General features: G+C 35.6%; 1 protein-coding gene across 1 annotated transcript in view; it reads right to left on the bottom strand.

The window, feature by feature from the left end:
* Positions 1–2,380: 2,380 nt before the first annotated feature.
* The window catches only part of LOC307247520 (glucosidase 2 subunit beta-like), a 226,374-nt gene continuing 211,155 nt past the window's right edge, over positions 2,381–17,599 (bottom strand). The window contains exon 15 of the mRNA XM_080023681.1: positions 2,381–4,188. Coding sequence (XP_079879807.1) covers positions 4,051–4,188 — 138 coding nt within the window. The 3' untranslated portion in view covers positions 2,381–4,050. The remainder of the gene's footprint in view (positions 4,189–17,599) is intronic.

Raw genomic sequence — 17,599 nt, 5'->3', positions numbered from 1 at the left:
CTCCAAATCCGGACGACTTCATGGTTTGCATTTTGAGGTTGATATTCTGAAACCGCTAAAGACGTCTTGCAAAGCACAGCGTCGTTCAAATACGCGTAGGGTTTAGGCCTTAGAAACCAGATCTCCAAGGTTTTAGTGTTTCAATGGAGGTGGACGCCGCCACTTCCCACTCCACCTGCACCGGCTTTGACCAAGCTGAGTTGAAGGGGATTTAACACGGCATCCGGCCTCTGACTCCTTTCAGCAGCATGGAATCTAACACTGCTACTCTCCACTGCAGAGAGACCCTCCATGTGCTAACGCTAATGGTAGCGTGTGCTCCCTCCATTCTTTGATCCCCCACTCAGTTCAAACACATGAGTGTTGGAATCCAAAGCTTTTGACTTTTTGTTTCTTCCGATTTCCCAAAAGCTTGGCCATTGGACAACCCCTCTCCCTCCTTCCTCCCTGATAAGGCAGTGCAGCCATCTGCGATACGAAAAAGGAAGTAAAAAAGCAAAGTGCTGCTCTTGACATTCTCCATGTGATCGCCATCATTGCTGGAGTTGGAGCACATGCTGCATTTCTAGTTTTTAGGTTTTTTTTTTTTTTTTTTGTTTTTTTTTGGCCTCCAAAGGAAGCATCTGTTGCTTTTTTTTCCGCCTGGAAAAAATGATGGGTGGTAGGATGATGGGTAAAAATCTAATTACAAATTTCCCTTTCATCTACTAAAATTGCACGAATGAGAAAAAAGTTGCAAGTCAACTAACAATGTTTTTGTTATTTTAATACTAGCTCTGAAAAGAAACTTATACGTAATCATTTAATAATATACAGTACATTCAGAGGCTGAAATTATGTGGGGGGATGGGGGTGCTGTCCACCTCAATATGATTTTAAATAATAGTGCTTCTACACCCCGATCGCTCCCCCAAAATAGTATTTTTATTTTACTCAGTTTCCTTATGCAACCAGCGTAATGGGACACCTTTTACGTCACTCTTACCCCCCCCCCCCCCCAGCGTATTCTGTATATAATTTGAATATTCTGCATATTTAACTTATTTCTTTGTTGTTTTTCAGTCCACAGCAACGCACCATCCTCAATGACTGTATCTGAATGGCAACAGTTGCTCCAACTTGTCTCTATTTACAAACATGTAGCCTGACGGAAGCCTGTTTGGTAAAGCTCAAATAAAAAACACACACACAACCTGACCCTCAAACACACCTGACAATTACGGAGGGAAAGGGAAGGTTGAGGCCAATCAATGTTGCATCTCTCCTTCAAACAGCGGGAGCTGGACAGGTGGAGGATCAAGGCAGAGCTCCCTGGGTGGAGGGGCCCCAGGCTGCTGCATCACCGGTGAAACAGCCTCCCAGTCCGGCCCCAGGAGGGTGGAGTTGGATGAACTTGACTGCTGATGGTGTTGCCAGGTAAGTGGGAGAAGGTGGGTGACGGTGCCGGCCTGGCTAATCAGCGAAAAAATGGGAACAGGACTTATTGAACCTGGAGTCCTCCAGCTCCATCCGTGAGATTATTTTGTTGTAAAAAGAAACAACCTTATTTGCTACTTTTTTTAGCGGCCAATTCGTCAGAAACGGCCGTTCAATGTTCAATTTATGTTTATTGGGATCTGCCATGTGCAATAAGTGAGAGCTCAACACACTGCAACTTAAGAAAACACAAATACAACAGCCACAATGTAATGTAATTTTATTAAATTGTTTTGTCTGTAATTATATATAAGATTTTATAAGTAGGTAATAACATGGAGCAGCACCTATCACAGACCAAATCCTCCATCTGCTTCCTCGCTACTCTAGTCGCATGTCGGAGTTTTGCACTGGGGTCACATTGAGGGCCCACTGATTTGATTTGTTTCGAGAGACAATACGCCATATCACACTTAAACAAAAAACAATGTAAAAGATGTTTTTCCCTATTTCTAATTGCATAGAGGCATCGTGCAGCGCCAGGTCAATCCTTGTCAAGATTTTAATATTTAATTAAAGGCACTAAAACATTTTTCTAAATATACCTCATTGCAGATAAATCGATGCATTCATTGTTGCTCACTTCCATTACGTCATGGCTTTTTTACGTTTTAAGTTGCAATGCATTGAGCTCTCAGGGTCACTGTAGACAGGCACCAGCGGGGAGTTTGACAAAGTAGACTGTCAATATGGATGAACACTTAAAAAAAAAAAAAGCGCGACCATATGGATTATTGGTCATTTTTAATAGTATTTGTAATAAGATTCTGATGTACTGAATATGGAACACCTGTACCATAGTACATATATACAGTAATCACCATATAGCCTTCAAGTTAATATCTGTCAACCTCAATGCCCCAGAAATGCACTGGAGAACAGAAACACGTCAGAGAGTCACAGAAAAAGGTAATGAATTTTATTTTGCAACAATATAGTGGTTCACACCAGGGATTGTATGTAACGTGATAATCTAAAATGTACAGAAAAATAACTTACTTTTTAGGCTGTAATACTAATTATTATAATGTAATACTGCTAGGCCTTCAGTGTACATAAAGGAAAATTGCAATCCTAACGAGCAGTCAGGAAAGAAATAGTAATAAAGAGAAGAGCAATTAAACAACACAGAGTGACAGACCCAAGTCCACTGAGCAGTTAGTTATTCACTTTAGTCCCACACCTAGAAATGTGTACCTTGGAAATATCAAAGTACTTTTTACCGCTTGATAGAGCTCATCAGCAGCTTCCAAGCAACACATTTATTCATGATCCAACTTTTCCATATCATAAAACGAACAAAAATAGGACAAAAGACTGAGAATGGAGCAGCTACTGCTTGTGTTCTAACATGACATCGGGGTAGTAAGTTGCCTAAAGGTTAGATCAAATGTTTTACCAGAACTGTTATTGCTAGGTTTAGTGATGGTTCACACATTCGGTGGAATAGTTTGATAGTCACTGACAAGGGCAATCCTAGCCGTTACCAATCAGGTGACGTGGGTATATCTAGACACGTTATCTCCCCTGAACACAGTGTTCAGTCACAGTACCCTATGTGCTTTCAGTATATTCCTGTCGATTCGCTTCTCCTTGTCCCATCACTCAGAAGTCCACTACACACGTTGATTATCATGCAATAACTATTACAGATCCAACGTCCAGCGGGGGCTTTCTGGAGGAAGTGGACGTGATCCTGGGTGACCTGACCAACCACAAGCTGCTGACTCCTCGTTTGACCCAAACCTCCTCCAGAAAGCGGGCAAACAACTGGACCTCGTCTTCACATGTAATTGGATCACTGACGACCCCATTACACACTTTAGATCACTTGTTTAATCAGTTCTCACACTCTCTGCCTCCAATGGTTCCCCCTCCTTGTCACTTTGCGTCGAAACCCCCCCACCTGAACGAGAGGTGTAAGATTGACTGAGGAAGTGTCCCTGTTACGCAGTGCTGTTTTGAAATGGCGCACACTGTTGTGCTATTTGGAGGCATGGTGACACACCCAGAAACATCCACTACCTCATTGCCCATTCACACTTAAAAAAAGGGCCTGCCCCTATTTCCTCACCTTCATTCACAGATGGCTTTGGTAGATCCTAGAGGGTGTTGTGTCCAAGTCACGCCAGGTGAGGACCAGTGTCCCATAGGGATCTGTTCTCGCCCTCTTCTCACTGTACATCTCCTCACTGGGATTAGACATCCAGCTGCATGGCTTCTCTTACCATTACCACAGTGACACCCTGCTCTTCTTTCCTCCGGACCTCTGTGATGAGAATCTCTACATGAAGGAACCTCCAAGACAGAACTCCTAGTCAATACCATCCACCGCAGCTAGAAATAGTCAGACGGCTAATTTTCTGTCCTGATCCTGTAGACTTACTCTGTACAACACTAGCAGGAACGAGTTCTCGAACCAGTCTTTTCACGTGTTGGTTGATGTAATGCACTAATATTTGAGTAGAAGATGCTGAGGGGTTTTAAGTTGTTGTATTGGTAATGCACTAACAAAACAACTTTATTCTGATTCGTTACAGGTTGGTCTGTCTGTCTTGGACATGTTGGAGGCAGTCACAGTTCACTGTGTACCCCCTGCTGCTTCACCAGTGGCTGGCAGGCCACTGGGGTCTGTAGCTCCACCTCGTACTGGCACTTGCTGGGCTCCTTCACCGAGCGCAGGGCAGTCTCCGTCCCACACGACAGTGTCACCTGGAAGACACGTGTGCTAGCTGTTAGCCATTCCACTGGAGGAGGGAGGTTGTAGTGGCTCTTCAATTAAGTTTATGGTACTCTGGTTGAGAGGGGTGGACAGACTACGAGTGGAAAGCAGAAGTACTTTTGTTCTCTGCCCGCATGAACCTGAAATTAATTTAATAGCCTTATTTATACAGCACATTTAGAAGGCAAAGGAACATTAATCAACAGGAATGGAAAAGGCGATGGACAACATCACTGACCTAAGAGGGTGGTACAGCAGGAGTCACTTGAAGAGGGCTCTTCCAGCCGGCTGCCATTCGGCTGGAATCCCCCCCATTTACTCAATTGAGGCGGCGCTAACTACACAATCGCCTTCCAATAGCTTTGTAATAGGGACACTTGAACTAGGTCTATGTAATTAGTCACATACTTGATAACAATTCAAGCATCATTACTAGTAATGAGATTCTTAGTCTCAAAGCTAACTCAGCTTTACATAAAATGCAGGCAATAATGACTGAGTCAACTTGATAGAGAACCACAAGAATGCAGTGTTGTAAGGCAAAACAGGTATGTTATACTTGATAAAGTGACAAGTGTGCAGATTTATAGTCTTTGGCGTTTTGAACAATTTATGCCTCGCTGTCGGCGAAACTGTCACCGAAGAGATTTTCCAGTTTCCAAAAAACAATGGCCGAATAAAATGAACACCAGGGATTTAATCATTTGTACAAACCTTAAAGAGACTGAACATTATATGGGTCCTTCTGGACACTCACGGACTAGTTGGCAACTAGTAAATAAATCGCAATATAATAGCAAACTGGATATTTGATTTCCCCTCTACAGAGAGGAACTTTCAGTTTGAAAGGGGTGGATTGCTCCATTGAGATGTGGAGTTTCTATCAACGGAGCTGCGTTTGCATTAGATGTGAGGACTTCCAGACCTGTTGGGTGACAATGAAATGGCCCAATCTGCGGTCTGCTTCGTAGTCACTCAAAAAATGTGCACTGCGCCCTTGTGTAAAAATTGTAGACTAGGAGGCTCCGATAAAAATAGTAGGAAGCAACAGATTAAGACAATGTCATTCAATCAGTCATAATGCAAAGCTGGTCAATTATACTTGTGTGTGTGCGCATCTATCGATCCCTGTTGCTTTTCAGAACAAGTATTACAGGAAAATGGACAAAAAGTTAACCCGCTCCAATACCGAATGTTAGATTCACCTATAACTATAGGTGCATGATTGTATTCATGAATTTACAGCAAAGCAGTGGAAGTGTCCATTATGCTCAACATCGCTTGCTTGGCGATTTTGTTTCATTCAACTAACTTCATACAGTTACTTGATTGAAGGTTCAGTTCCTGGAGTGGGAGCTAAGTAAGTTGGTCAAAACAGATGTCTAACAACTGTGGTCGTGCCTGCAGTGCAGACACAATAAGATGGATCTTCACACAACCATCTCTAGGGTTTACAGAGAGTCGCAATTGTATGGACGGAAATGCCTTGTAGATATCAGAGGAGAATGGGCAGACTGGTTTGAGATCGTAGAAAGGCAACAGTAACTCAAATAACCACTCGTTACAACCAAGGTATGCAGAATAACATCTCTGGGAACGCACATGTCGAACCTCGGAGGAGATGGGCTACAGCAGCAAAGGACCACCATGGGTGGCACTCCTGTCAGCTAAGAACTGAGCCTACAACTCACACAGGCTCACCAAAAATGGACAATAGAAGATTGGGGAAAAACGTTGCCTGGTCTGAGTCTCGATTTCAGCTGCAACATTCAAATGTAGGGTCGGATTTTGGCGTGGACAACATGAAAGCATGTATCCATCCTGCCTTGTATCGGCTGGTGGTGGTGTAATGGTGTGGGGGATACTTTCTTGGTACACTTTGGGCGCCTTAGTACCAATTGAGAATCATTTAAATGCCACTATGCTTGCCATGTCCATCCTTTTAGCCACCCAGCAGGATAATGCACCTTGTCACAAAGCTCAAACCATCTCAGACTGGTTTCTTGAACATAATGAGTTCGCTGTACTCCAATGGCCTCCACAGTCACCAGATCGCAATCCAATAGAGCACCTTTGGGACGTGGCAGAACGAGAGATTCGCATCATGAATGTGAAGCCGACAGATCTGGAGCAAAGTCTCTGACCTCAACACCTTGTTGAATCTCTGCCACGAAGAATTGAGGGGGTCCAACCTGGTACAGGTATATTGTAGTTCCCTCCCCTATAAAAAATACTCTAGGAAAAACCTCCCAACCAACATGATACATTGTGCTTGACACTGGTTGCTCTGTTGAGCTTCAATTTCAGCTGTCTGCCTCCCGCCTTGGCATCATCTGTGGACAGCGACGGCCCACTCTCTAATTAATAACTTCAATGGTCGGCAAGTCTTCGCTACGCTTCCCGCTTTGGATTACCTCAAATATCCGCCGCCGAAACAATGCCTTTCCGGTCCGCTCCCGCAGAGGTCGGCAGAGAGCGAGCGAATGGGCTGATTCACCGCGGAGAAGGAGAAAGACTGGGTTTGGCGTTTCAAATATAATGAGGGACGACTTCTGCCGAGACTTCATTTGTGTCGACTGCTGACGGCAGCGGGGAGGGGGAAACGCCGAGTCCTATCAAAGGAATTCAATTTGGTCTTTTCAAAGAATGGAATGCAGACAGGAAGATGGGAGGGAGAGGGTCCCGGCCGGGAGAAAATGAGATGATTAAATGTGGTGCACTTTTAATTGAGCGAAATGCTTACAAATCAGACGGGAAGAAAGCACCGAAGGAGGGGACCTTTAAATTAGAGCAGACTGACGAACAGCTGGAGGAGAACCTTCAATCTACCGAACTGAAGTAACTTTGGGTTAAAATCGTAGAACCGTGTCTGTTTGTACATGTATGTATGTTCTTATGTATCAGTCAATAAATTCTATGTATGTGTGTTTGCTGATATGTACATGCAGAATACATATAGATAAAACATATCCACAGGTGGATGTCGAAAAACGTCAAAATATACAACCCAGATAAATATCAAATAAACGACATACTATACTATGTCCGGAAACATCAAGATGTACTACTCCGAAAAATATCCCGAAAACGACATACTGTACTACGTCGAAAAACGTCAAAATATACAACCCAGACAAATATCCCAGAAACGACATACTATACTATGTCGAAAAACGTCAAAATATACAACCCAGATAAATATCAAAAAAACGACATACTAATGTCGAAAAACGTCAAAATATACAACCCAGATAAATATCAAATAAGCGACATACTATATACTATGTTGAAAAACGTCAAAATATACGACCCAGATAAATATCACAAAAACGCATACTATACTATGTCGAAAAACATCAAAATATACTACTCCGAAAAATATCCCAAAAACGTCAAAATATACAACCCAGACAAATATCCCAAAAAAGACATACTATACTATGTCGAAAAACGTCAAAATATACCTCTCCGAAAAATATCACAAAAACGTCAAAATATACAACCCAGACAAATATCCCAAAAACGACAAAATATACCACCCAGATAAATATCAAATAAGCGACATACTATATACTATGTCGAAAAACGTCAAAATGTACAAACCAGACAAATATCCCAAAAACGACATATTATACTATGTCGAAAAACGTCAAAATATACAATGCCAAAAAATATCCCAAAAACGTCAAAATATACAACCCAGACAAATATCCCAAAAACGACATACTATACTATGTCGAAAAACATCAAAATATACTACTCCGAAAAATATCCCAAAAACGTCAAAATATACAACCCAGACAAATATCCCAAAAAAGACATACTATACTATGTCGAAAAACGTCAAAATGTACAATGACAAAAAATATCCCAAAAACGTCAAAATATACAACCCAGACAAATATCCCAAAAACGACATACTATACTATGTCGAAAAACGTCAAAATATACAACCCAGATAAATTTCACAAAAACGACATACTATACTATGTCGGAAAATGTCAAAATATACAACCCAGATAAATATCAAATAAGCGACATACTATATACTATGTTGAAAAACGTCAAGATATACAACCCAGATAAACATCACAAAAACGACATACTATACTATGTCGAAAAACGTCAAAATATACAACCCAGATAAATATCCCAAAAACGACATACTATACTATGTCGAAAAACGTCAAAATATACAACCCAGACAAATATCCCAAAAACGACAAAATATACCACCCAGATAAATATCAAATAAGCGACATACTATATACTATGTCGAAAAACGTCAAAATATACGACCCAGATAAATATCAAAAAAACGACATACTATACTATGTCGAAAAACGTCAAAATATACCTCTCCGAAAAATATCACAAAAACGTCAAAATATACAAACCAGACAAATATCCCAAAAACGACATATTATACTATGTCGAAAAACGTCAAAATGTACAATGACAAAAAATATCCCAAAAACGTCAAAATATACAACCCAGACAAATATCCCAAAAACAACATACTATACTATGTCGAAAAACGTCAAAATATACAATGCCAAAAAATATCCCAAAAACGTCAAAATATACAACCCAGACAAATATCCCAAAAACGACATACTATACTATGTCGAAAAACATCAAAACATACAACTCCGAAAAATATCCCAAAAACGACATACTATACTATGTCGAAAAACATCAAAATATACTACTCCGAAAAATATCCCAAAAACGTCAAAATATACAACCCAGACAAATATCCCAAAAAAGACATACTATACTATGTCGAAAAACGTCAAAATGTACAATGACAAAAAATATCCCAAAAACGTCAAAATATACAACCCAGACAAATATCCCAAAAACGACATACTATACTATGTCGAAAAACGTCAAAATATACCACTCCGAAAAATATCACAAAAACGTCAAAATATACAACCCAGATTAATATCAAAAAAACTACATACTACACTATGTCGAAAAACGTCAAAATATACAACCCAGATAAATTTCACAAAAACGACATACTATACTATGTCGAAAAACGTCAAAACATACAACCTCGAAAAATATCCCAAAAACGTCAAAATATACAACCCAGATAAATATCACAAAAACGACATACTATACTATGTCGAAAAACGTCAAAATATACAACCCAGACAAAACCCCAAAAACGACATACTATACTATGTTGAAAAACGTCAAAATATACCTCTCCGAAAAATATCACAAAAACGTCAAAATATACCACCCAGATAAATATAAAAAAAACGACAAAATATACCACCCAGATAAATATCAAATAAGCGACATACTATATACTATGTCGAAAAACGTCAAAATATACGACCCAGATAAATATCAAAAAAACGACATACTATACTATGTCGAAAAACGTCAAAATATACCTCTCCGAAAAAAATCACAAAAACGTCAAAATATACAACCCAGATAAATGTCAAAATATACCACTCCGAAAAATATCACAAAAACGTCAAAATATACAACCCAGATTAATATCAAAAAAACTACATACTACACTATGTCGAAAAACGTCAAAATATACAACCCAGATAAATTTCACAAAAACGACATACTATACTATGTCGAAAAATGTCAAAATATACAACCCAGATAAATATCAAATAAGCGACATACTATATACTATGTTGAAAAACGTCAAGATATACAACCCAGATAAATATAAAAAAAACGACATACTATACTATGTCGAAAAACGTCAAAATATACGACCCAGATAAATATCAAATAAACGACATACTATACTATGTCGAAAAACGTCAAAATATACCTCTCCGAAAAATATCACAAAAACGTCAAAATATACAACCCAGACAAATATCCCAAAAACGACAAAATATACCACCCAGATAAATATCAAATAAGCGACATACTATATACTATGTTGAAAAACGACATACTATACTATGTCGAAAAACGTCAAAATATACAACCGAAATAAATATCACAAAAACGTCAAAATATACAAACCAGACAAATATCCCAAAAACGACATATTATACTATGTCGAAAAACGTCAAAATGTACAATGACAAAAAATATCCCAAAAACGTCAAAATATACAACCCAGACAAATATCCCAAAAACGACATACTATACTATGTCGAAAAACGTCAAAATATACAACCCAGATAAATTTCACAAAAACGACATACTATACTATGTCGAAAAACGTCAAAATATACAATGCCAAAAAATATCCCAAAAACGTCAAAATATACAACCCAGACAAATATCCCAAAAACGACATACTATACTATGTCGAAAAACATCAAAACATACAACTCCGAAAAATATCCCAAAAACGACATACTATACTATGTCGAAAAACATCAAAATATACTACTCCGAAAAATATCCCAAAAACGTCAAAATATACAACCCAGACAAATATCCCAAAAAAGACATACTATACTATGTCGAAAAACGTCAAAATATACCTCTCCGAAAAATATCACAAAAACGCATACTATACTATGTCGAAAAACGTCAAAATATACCACTCCGAAAAATATCACAAAAACGTCAAAATATACAACCCAGATTAATATCAAAAAAACTACATACTACACTATGTCGAAAAACGTCAAAATATACAACCCAGATAAATTTCACAAAAACGACATACTATACTATGTCGAAAAACGTCAAAACATACAACCTCGAAAAATATCCCAAAAACGTCAAAATATACAACCCAGATAAATATCACAAAAACGACATACTATACTATGTCGAAAAACGTCAAAATATACAACCCAGACAAAACCCCAAAAACGACATACTATACTATGTTGAAAAACGTCAAAATATACCTCTCCGAAAAATATCACAAAAACGTCAAAATATACCACCCAGATAAATATAAAAAAAACGACAAAATATACCACCCAGATAAATATCAAATAAGCGACATACTATATACTATGTCGAAAAACGTCAAAATATACGACCCAGATAAATATCAAAAAAACGACATACTATACTATGTCGAAAAACGTCAAAATATACCTCTCCGAAAAAAATCACAAAAACGTCAAAATATACAACCCAGATAAATATCAAAAAAACGACATACTATACTATGTCGAAAAACGTCAAAATATACCACTCCGAAAAATATCACAAAAACGTCAAAATATACAACCCAGATTAATATAAAAAAAACTACATACTACACTATGTCGAAAAACGTCAAAATATACAACCCAGATAAATTTCACAAAAACGACATACTATACTATGTCGAAAAACGTCAAAACATACAACCTCGAAAAATATCCTAAAAACGTCAAAATATACAACCCAGATAAATATCACAAAAACGACATACTATACTATGTCGAAAAACGTCAAAATATACAATGCCAAGAAATATCACAAAAACGTCAAAATATAAAACCCAGACAAAACCCCAAAAACGACATACTATACTATGTCGAAAAACGTCAAAATATACCTCTCCGAAAAATATCACAAAAACGTCAAAATATACCACCCAGATAAATATAAAAAAAACGACATACTATACTATGTTGAAAAACGTCAAAATATACCACTCCGAAAAATATCACAAAAACGCATACTATACTATGTCGAAAAACATCAAAATATACTACTCCGAAAAATATCCCAAAAACGTCAAAATATACAACCCAGACTAATATCCCAAAAACGACATACTATACTATGTCGAAAAACGTCAAAATATACCTCTCCGAAAAATATCACAAAAACGTCAAAATATACCACCCAGATAAATATCAAAAAAACGACATACTATATACTATGTCGAAAAACGTCAAAATATACCTCTCGAAAAACATCACAAAAACGTCAAAATATACAACCCAGATAAATTTCACAAAAACGACATACTATACTATGTCGAAAAACGTCAAAATATACAATGCCAAAAAATATCCCAAAAACGTCAAAATATACAACCCAGACAAATATCCCAAAAACGACATACTATATACTATGTCGAAAAACATCAAAACATACAACTCCGAAAAATATCCCAAAAACGACATACTATACTATGTCGAAAAACGTCAAAATATACTACTCCGAAAAATATCCCAAAAACGTCAAAATATACAACCCAGACAAATATCCCAAAAAAGACATACTATACTATGTCGAAAAACGTCAAAATGTACAATGACAAAAAATATCCCAAAAACGTCAAAATATACAACCCAGACAAATATCCCAAAAACGACATACTATACTATGTCGAAAAACGTCAAAATATACCTCTCCGAAAAAAATCACAAAAACGTCAAAATATACAACCCAGATAAATATCAAAAAAACGACATACTATACTATGTCGAAAAACGTCAAAATATACCACTCCGAAAAATATCACAAAAACGTCAAAATATACAACCCAGATTAATATAAAAAAAACTACATACTACACTATGTCGAAAAACGTCAAAATATACAACCCAGATAAATTTCACAAAAACGACATACTATACTATGTCGAAAAACGTCAAAACATACAACCTCGAAAAATATCCCAAAAACGTCAAAATATACAACCCAGATAAATATCACAAAAACGACATACTATACTATGTCGAAAAACGTCAAAATATACAACCCAGACAAAACCCCAAAAACGACATACTATGTCGAAAAACGTCAAAATATACCTCTCCGAAAAATATCACAAAAACGTCAAAATATACCACCCAGATAAATATAAAAAAAACGACATACTATACTATGTTGAAAAACGTCAAAATATACCTCTCCGAAAAATATCACAAAAACGTCAAAATATACAACCCAGATAAATATCCCAAAAACGACAAAATATACCACCCAGATAAATATCAAATAAGCGACATACTATATACTATGTTGAAAAACGACATACTATACTATGTCGAAAAACGTCAAAATATACGACCCAGATAAATATCAAAAAAACGACATACTATACTATGTCGAAAAACGTCAAAATATACCTCTCCGAAAAATATCCCAAAAACGTCAAAATATACAAACCAGACAAATATCCCAAAAACGACATATTATACTATGTCGAAAAACGTCAAAATGTACAATGACAAAAAATGTCCCAAAAACGTCAAAATATACAACCCAGACAAATATCCCAAAAACGACATACTATACTATGTCGAAAAACGTCAAAATATACCTCTCGAAAAACATCACAAAAACGTCAAAATATACAACCCAGATAAATTTCACAAAAACGACATACTATACTATGTCGAAAAACGTCAAAATATACAATGCCAAAAAATATCCCAAAAACGTCACAATATACAACCCAGACAAATATCCCAAAAACGACATACTATATACTATGTCGAAAAACATCAAAACATACAACTCCGAAAAATATCCCAAAAACGACATACTATACTATGTCGAAAAACGTCAAAATATACCTCTCCGAAAAATATCACAAAAACGTCAAAATATACAACCCAGATAAATATCAAAAAAACGACATACTATACTATGTTGAAAAACGTCAAAATATACCACTCCGAAAAATATCACAAAAACGCATACTATACTATGTCGAAAAACATCAAAATATACTACTCCGAAAAATATCCCAAAAACGTCAAAATATACAACCCAGACAAATATCCCAAAAAAGACATACTATACTATGTCGAAAAACGTCAAAATATACCTCTCCGAAAAATATCACAAAAACGTCAAAATATACAACCCAGACAAATATCCCAAAAACGACAAAATATACCACCCAGATAAATATCAAATAAGCGACATACTATATACTATGTTGAAAAACGACATACTATACTATGTCGAAAAACGTCAAAATATACCTCTCCGAAAAATATCACAAAAACGTCAAAATATACAAACCAGACAAATATCCCAAAAACGACATATTATACTATATCGAAAAACGTCAAAATGTACAATGACAAAAAATATCCCAAAAACGTCAAAATATACAACCCAGACAAATATCCCAAAAACGACATACTATACTATGTCGAAAAACGTCAAAATATACAACCCAGATAAATTTCACAAAAACGACATACTATACTATGTCGAAAAACGTCAAAATATACAATGCCAAAAAATATCCCAAAAACGTCAAAATATACAACCCAGACAAATATCCCAAAAACGACATACTATACTATGTCGAAAAACATCAAAATATACTACTCCGAAAAATATCCCAAAAACGTCAAAATATACAACCCAGACAAATATCCCAAAAACAACATACTATACTATGTCGAAAAACGTCAAAATATACAACCCAGACAAAACCCCAAAAACGACATACTATACTATGTTGAAAAACGTCAAAATATACCTCTCCGAAAAATATCACAAAAACGTCAAAATATACCACCCAGATAAATATAAAAAAAACGACAAAATATACCACCCAGATAAATATCAAATAAGCGACATACTATATACTATGTCGAAAAACGTCAAAATATACGACCCAGATAAATATCAAAAAAACGACATACTATACTATGTCGAAAAACGTCAAAATATACCTCTCCGAAAAAAATCACAAAAACGTCAAAATATACAACCCAGATAAATATCAAAAAAACGACATACTATACTATGTCGAAAAACGTCAAAATATACCACTCCGAAAAATATCACAAAAACGTCAAAATATACAACCCAGATTAATATCAAAAAAACTACATACTACACTATGTCGAAAAACGTCAAAATATACAACCCAGATAAATTTCACAAAAACGACATACTATACTATGTCGAAAAATGTCAAAATATACAACCCAGATAAATATCAAATAAGCGACATACTATATACTATGTTGAAAAACGTCAAGATATACAACCCAGATAAATATAAAAAAAACGACATACTATACTATGTCGAAAAACGTCAAAATATACGACCCAGATAAATATCAAATAAACGACATACTATACTATGTCGAAAAACGTCAAAATATACCTCTCCGAAAAATATCACAAAAACGTCAAAATATACAACCCAGATAAATATAAAAAAAACGACATACTATACTATGTCGAAAAACGTCAAAATATACGACCCAGATAAATATCAAATAAACGACATACTATACTATGTCGAAAAACGTCAAAATATACCTCTCCGAAAAATATCACAAAAACGTCAAAATATACAACCCAGACAAATATCCCAAAAACGACAAAATATACCACCCAGATAAATATCAAATAAGCGACATACTATATACTATGTTGAAAAACGACATACTATACTATGTCGAAAAACGTCAAAATATACGACCCAGATAAATATCAAAAAAACGACATACTATACTATGTCGAAAAACGTCAAAATATACCTCTCCGAAAAATATCACAAAAACGTCAAAATATACAAACCAGACAAATATCCCAAAAACGACATATTATACTATGTCGAAAAACGTCAAAATGTACAATGAAAAAAAATATCCCAAAAACGTCAAAATATACAACCCAGACAAATATCCCAAAAACGACATACTATACTATGTCGAAAAACGTCAAAATATACAACCCAGATAAATTTCACAAAAACGACATACTATACTATGTCGAAAAACGTCAAAATATACAATGCCAAAAAATATCCCAAAAACGTCAAAATATACAACCCAGACAAATATCCCAAAAACGACATACTATACTATGTCGAAAAACATCAAAACATACAACTCCGAAAAATATCCCAAAAACGACATACTATACTATGTCGAAAAACATCAAAATATACTACTCCGAAAAATATCCCAAAAACGTCAAAATATACAACCCAGACAAATATCCCAAAAAAGACATACTATACTATGTCGAAAAACGTCAAAATATACCTCTCCGAAAAATATCACAAAAACGCATACTATACTATGTCGAAAAACGTCAAAATATACCACTCCGAAAAATATCACAAAAACGTCAAAATATACAACCCAGATTAATATCAAAAAAACTACATACTACACTATGTCGAAAAACGTCAAAATATACAACCCAGATAAATTTCACAAAAACGACATACTATACTATGTCGAAAAACGTCAAAACATACAACCTCGAAAAATATCCCAAAAACGTCAAAATATACAACCCAGATAAATATCACAAAAACGACATACTATACTATGTCGAAAAACGTCAAAATATACAACCCAGACAAAACCCCAAAAACGACATACTATACTATGTTGAAAAACGTCAAAATATACCTCTCCGAAAAATATCACAAAAACGTCAAAATATACCACCCAGATAAATATAAAAAAAACGACAAAATATACCACCCAGATAAATATCAAATAAGCGACATACTATATACTATGTCGAAAAACGTCAAAATATACGACCCAGATAAATATCAAAAAAACGACATACTATACTATGTCGAAAAACGTCAAAATATACCTCTCCGAAAAAAATCACAAAAACGTCAAAATATACAACCCAGATAAATATCAAAAAAACGACATACTATACTATGTCGAAAAACGTCAAAATATACCACTCCGAAAAATATCACAAAAACGTCAAAATATACAACCCAGATTAATATAAAAAAAACTACATACTACACTATGTCGAAAAACGTCAAAATATACAACCCAGATAAATTTCACAAAAACGACATACTATACTATGTCGAAAAACGTCAAAACATACAACCTCGAAAAATATCCTAAAAACGTCAAAATATACAACCCAGATAAATATCACAAAAACGACATACTATACTATGTCGAAAAACGTCAAAATATACAATGCCAAGAAATATCACAAAAACGTCAAAATATAAAACCCAGACAAAACCCCAAAAACGACATACTATACTATGTCGAAAAACGTCAAAATATACCTCTCCGAAAAATATCACAAAAACGTCAAAATATACCACCCAGATAAATATAAAAAAAACGACATACTATACTATGTTGAAAAACGTCAAAATATACCACTCCGAAAAATATCACAAAAACGCATACTATACTATGTCGAAAAACATCAAAATATACTACTCCGAAAAATATCCCAAAAACGTCAAAATATACAACCCAGACTAATATCCCAAAAACGACATACTATACTATGTCGAAAAACGTCAAAATATACCTCTCCGAAAAATATCACAAAAACGTCAAAATATACCACCCAGATAAATATCAAAAAAACGACATACTATATACTATGTCGAAAAACGTCAAAATATACCTCTCGAAAAACATCACAAAAACGTCAAAATATACAACCCAGATAAATTTCACAAAAACGACATACTATACTATGTCGAAAAACGTCAAAATATAC

The sequence above is a fragment of the Zeus faber genome (genome assembly GCF_960531495.2).
Source record: "Zeus faber genome assembly, chromosome: 22".
Lineage (NCBI taxonomy): Eukaryota > Metazoa > Chordata > Actinopteri > Zeiformes > Zeidae > Zeus > Zeus faber.
The sequence above is the reverse complement of the archived record's forward strand: the minus strand, read 5'-3'. Positions and strand labels throughout refer to the sequence as shown.